Source organism: Podarcis pityusensis (assembly GCF_964106645.2).
Source record: "Podarcis pityusensis genome assembly, chromosome: 6".
NCBI classification, from domain to species: domain Eukaryota; kingdom Metazoa; phylum Chordata; class Lepidosauria; order Squamata; family Lacertidae; genus Podarcis; species Podarcis pityusensis.
The window spans coordinates 84,056,461-84,060,244 of record NC_138030.1 but is presented as its reverse complement, the minus strand read 5'-3'; the positions used below and the strand labels follow the sequence as shown (position 1 = coordinate 84,060,244).

The 3,784-nt window shown below is 40.0% G+C and overlaps 1 protein-coding gene across 3 annotated transcripts; it reads right to left on the bottom strand.

Annotated features, from left to right (window-relative positions):
* Positions 1-256: 256 nt before the first annotated feature.
* On the bottom strand, positions 257-3,718 carry METTL18 (methyltransferase 18, RPL3 N3(tau)-histidine). 3 transcript variants are annotated; one of them, XM_081012286.1, is made up of 3 exons: positions 3,413-3,718; positions 2,893-2,928; positions 257-1,602 (listed from the first exon to the last, which is right to left on the bottom strand). In XM_081012286.1, exon 3 carries the CDS (start codon positions 1,436-1,438, stop codon positions 344-346), a length of 1,095 nt encoding a protein of 364 aa, XP_080868412.1. In that variant the 5' UTR covers positions 1,439-1,602; positions 2,893-2,928; positions 3,413-3,718; the 3' UTR covers positions 257-343. The 3 variants fall into 3 exon arrangements, with proteins under 3 accessions (XP_080868412.1, XP_080868413.1, XP_080868414.1); XM_081012287.1 differs by having other exon boundaries at positions 3,509-3,718; XM_081012288.1 differs by lacking the exon at positions 3,413-3,718 and adding an exon at positions 3,309-3,330.
* Positions 3,719-3,784: the final 66 nt, after the last annotated feature.

The following is a 3,784-nucleotide window of genomic DNA, read 5'->3' as shown; positions in this document are numbered from 1 at the left end:
GTATAATGTATATGTAATGATATGTAAACATTTTGTACAGTATATGTAGTGAGATATAAATAAATAAACAAAAAAATTGTTGGACCAGGTTCAGTCAACAAAAGAGATCTTGCAGACATCAAAATAGCATTGTGTATTCAGAACAAATGATCTCAAAACTGTTTTTGGTTTTTTTTTTAAAAAAAGAATATGATAATTTCTAGCAAAGACTCTGTAGATGCAGAATAGGATCAGGGAACAAATTCACAACCATAAATCAAGAAAAATGTGCTAGCAATTTACTGTAAGAGCTACATGAAAGCAAAACAACAATAAAGAAGTATTTACTAACACACTGAGCACGTTAACAGGATTTCTTAAAGACCAGCTCAATAATGAAACGCTTTAGCCCTTTGTCAATAACTTTAACAATTCTAGACTTAAATACATTTCTCTTCTCAATAAATTTTGTAAAAAGGTGGACCCCACCTCCACAGCCAAAGTAATGTGCTTTGCTAGCTAAATAAACACACCCATTTATTCTCAGTAATTTTAAAAGTGTTTCATGAAAAGCCTCATAGTAATCTGGATTATAAATAGTCTCAGAGGTGAGTATGAGATCATATTTTGCTAAAGGCTTACTGCCATTTAATAGAAGATTACTAAACTCTGACCATTCCCCTGAAAAGAATTTGCATTTAGAAAACAAGTCTTGGGTAAAGTCCTTCTTTGGACATTGTTTTAGAGAAAGCTCAGTATCTTCTTCAACATCATCACCCTGATTAGCACAGTTGACCAATACATTAGGCATGGTTAGTTCCTCAATCACAGTGCTGTTATAGTCCTGAAAATGGACCTGTTCAGCATTTCTTTTTAATGCAACTATTCCCAGCAACCCGGCCCCACAGCCAAGGTCCAAAACCAACTTGTGTGCAAACTGAATTTCAGCTTCTGACAAATAATCCATGAGATCAAAGGTGCACTCCCAGATCTTCAGACCTCCTTCATAGACACCTGTGATTAAGTCAGAATGAGAAGAAACACTTTGTGACACAATGTCTTCCCCAACAGCATTTTCAGAGGGTGCTGTCTCCACCACAGAAATATTTGTATAGCGTGTACCTGGAAGGAGGGTCCCCACAACTTTGTTTTTAAACAATTTCTGGAAATCTTCAGGAGGATTATGTTCTTTGGCACATTTAAGGCACAAGCCTTCTTTAGGCATAATGCTGCTTTTACTCAAAAAGCTGTTGCCTGCCACATTAGCAGAGATTTCTGATAAATCCTCCTGGTTTAATATTGTTTCTTCTGAGGAAATCTCCTTACTCTTTCCTGTAGTGTTCTCTTGCTTGTCCAAAAAGATTAAAGACTCCTGTACCAATTCCTGCATTCCATTCCCAACTGCCTCTATTCCGTTTTCTGCTGCACTGTCAATAGAGAAGTTGAACTGAAATGCCATTTTCCTGTAAAGCAGGTAAAATCAAGAGTTTATATGCAAAGCATGAAGCGCAAAGACACTCCAAAGGCTGTGCTGTGCTGATAGGTAGTTTTCCGATCCAGTCTAGTCTTCACTGTGAGATCATCTACTATGAAGACTCCACTACTTCTTTGAATAAAAGCCTCCTTTAAAAAGAAAAAGGAAATGTAGTTGACAGAGTAAAGAGATAATAGCATTTTTTTTAAAAAATATTGTTTTAGAATGTTTTTCCTTTGTTTTTATATTGTGTATCCTGTTTGGTGCACTGGGCTCTCCCAGTGAGGGAGGTCTAAATTAAATTAATAAACAATTACTATATATAAAAATACTACTACTGTTTTTCACAATGTTGAGATAGGATAGCTGAGGATGGTTAAAATGTACCCCAAAGTCCCCAACACTGCTCTTTGCTGCTCTCCCTCCAGCTGGGAGGAAATTTATGAAGCCCTGTTCAAAGCAAACAAACTATTATAGACAGAATATGTCCTTTTATTTTGTGGGGACAGGTTTGTCCAAACCAACTTCAATCCGATGCCTTTGCTTTCAGAAGTATTACGTTTCAGCTTATGCGGACAGCAAAGAGCAGTATTAAGTATGCTGTTAACCCATTTGGCATCAGTTTTTGACCACATTCTTCACCAGCATCTTTAAAACTATGTGAAAATACTCTTACATACACCCCAATTGCAAAAAAAAACCCCAAACCCCACAAACGTTTCTGTCTTCTGGTCTGTCTAACTTGTTTGTTTCATCAGCGAGGTGGGAAAGAACTGTGAGCAACTCTTGGTTCCCCTAACACTCCAAGTCTGAGAAGGAATATGTTTGTGGGTTCCGTGACCGAGACTCTGCCCAAACCTTTCAAAGTTCAGCCAGATTCTTTGCACCCTCTCCAGGGGCTTCACACCATATCACCAAAGCCTTCTCTTGCAGGGCTGTGCTCCCAATCCTTTATCTGCAAGGCACCACCTTCTTAATTCCCAGATATGCCCCCTGCATTTCAGGGCCTGAGTCAACCTAGAATCCTTTTTCCAATTTTTGAGATTCAGAGTTGATGAAGCTATTATTTCTTGCCAACTAAGGAGTGGTGCGAGTTCGAAAGTTGGGCCAGCTAACACGCAGCACCTCTTGACTTTGAACTTAAGGAGGGGTAGAGGGATGAGTGTAGCTCAGGGGTTTTAGCACAAGCTTTGCATGCAGAAGGTCTCAAGTTCAAATCTCAGACATCCCAAGGTGTTAATACTGCTAATACACCTTTGTCTGAAATCCAGGAAAGCCCCTGCAAAAGTTGAGATATAGAATAATACGCAAAGCGGATCAATTATCTTCTATATTTTGAAGAGCTTCCCTTTTTGGAGCAAATCCATACGTTAGAATTATGATTACGTGAATATGAAATAGACTATAGATACATGCCATGCATGTGAAAACACACTTACATTTATATCTCACACGTCGAAATGACCTGCAGTTTCCTAAGAGGAATAAAGCAGAGGAATAAATGAACAAGTTAATTTGGAATACGCCGGAAATGTAAAAATAAATAAATTTCAGGAACTGCAGAAAGAGGAAGTCAATGGTCAAAATGTTAGGATTGTATTATTGAAATGTATATAACATTTATATCTCACATGTTGTAATGACCTGCAGTTTCCTAAGAGCATATATTTAAAGCGGAGGAAGAAATGAACAAGTTAATTTGGAGTGCGCCGGAAATGTAAAAATAAATAAATTTAAGGAACCGCAGAAAGAGGAGGAAGTCAAGGGTCTAAATGTTAGGACTGTAAAATTATTGAAATGCACATAACTGAAATTTATCTAATCTATATATGGATATACAGTAGATATATCTTACAGCCACAGCTGCACCTTCTTTAGGAAATGCATACAGTATTCCTCTTTCTAGCGAGCTCTTTTCTAGGAAAAGCTCTAAAGCGAGGGCGAGCAAGAGCAAATAACCTTTTCTGGGGCGGCCACAAAAAGCAACCGAAAGGCAAGGACGTGAAACTGAGGCGTTTCAAGGTTTTGCGCTGTTCATTTCCCACCCCTTACAACCATTTTGGCAATTGGGTGGGCTTGCCAGTCGTCGTTCACAGCCTGGACCCAGCAAGTTGGACTTTTATTTTAAAAAAGGAAGACTCGCAGCGCCGGGAAAGCGGGCTTTGGGGCGAGGCCTGCCCCGCCGGAATTTCTCCCCTTAACTCCCAGGCGCCTCTTTCCCCGCCGGCCTTGCGTGGCTCCGCTACCGCCTCAGCTCCTCGCGCGCGCGGCCCTCTCCCTCGTCGTCGTCCCCGCCTTCCTTCTTCCTTCCTCGCGAGGCCTGACGGGATG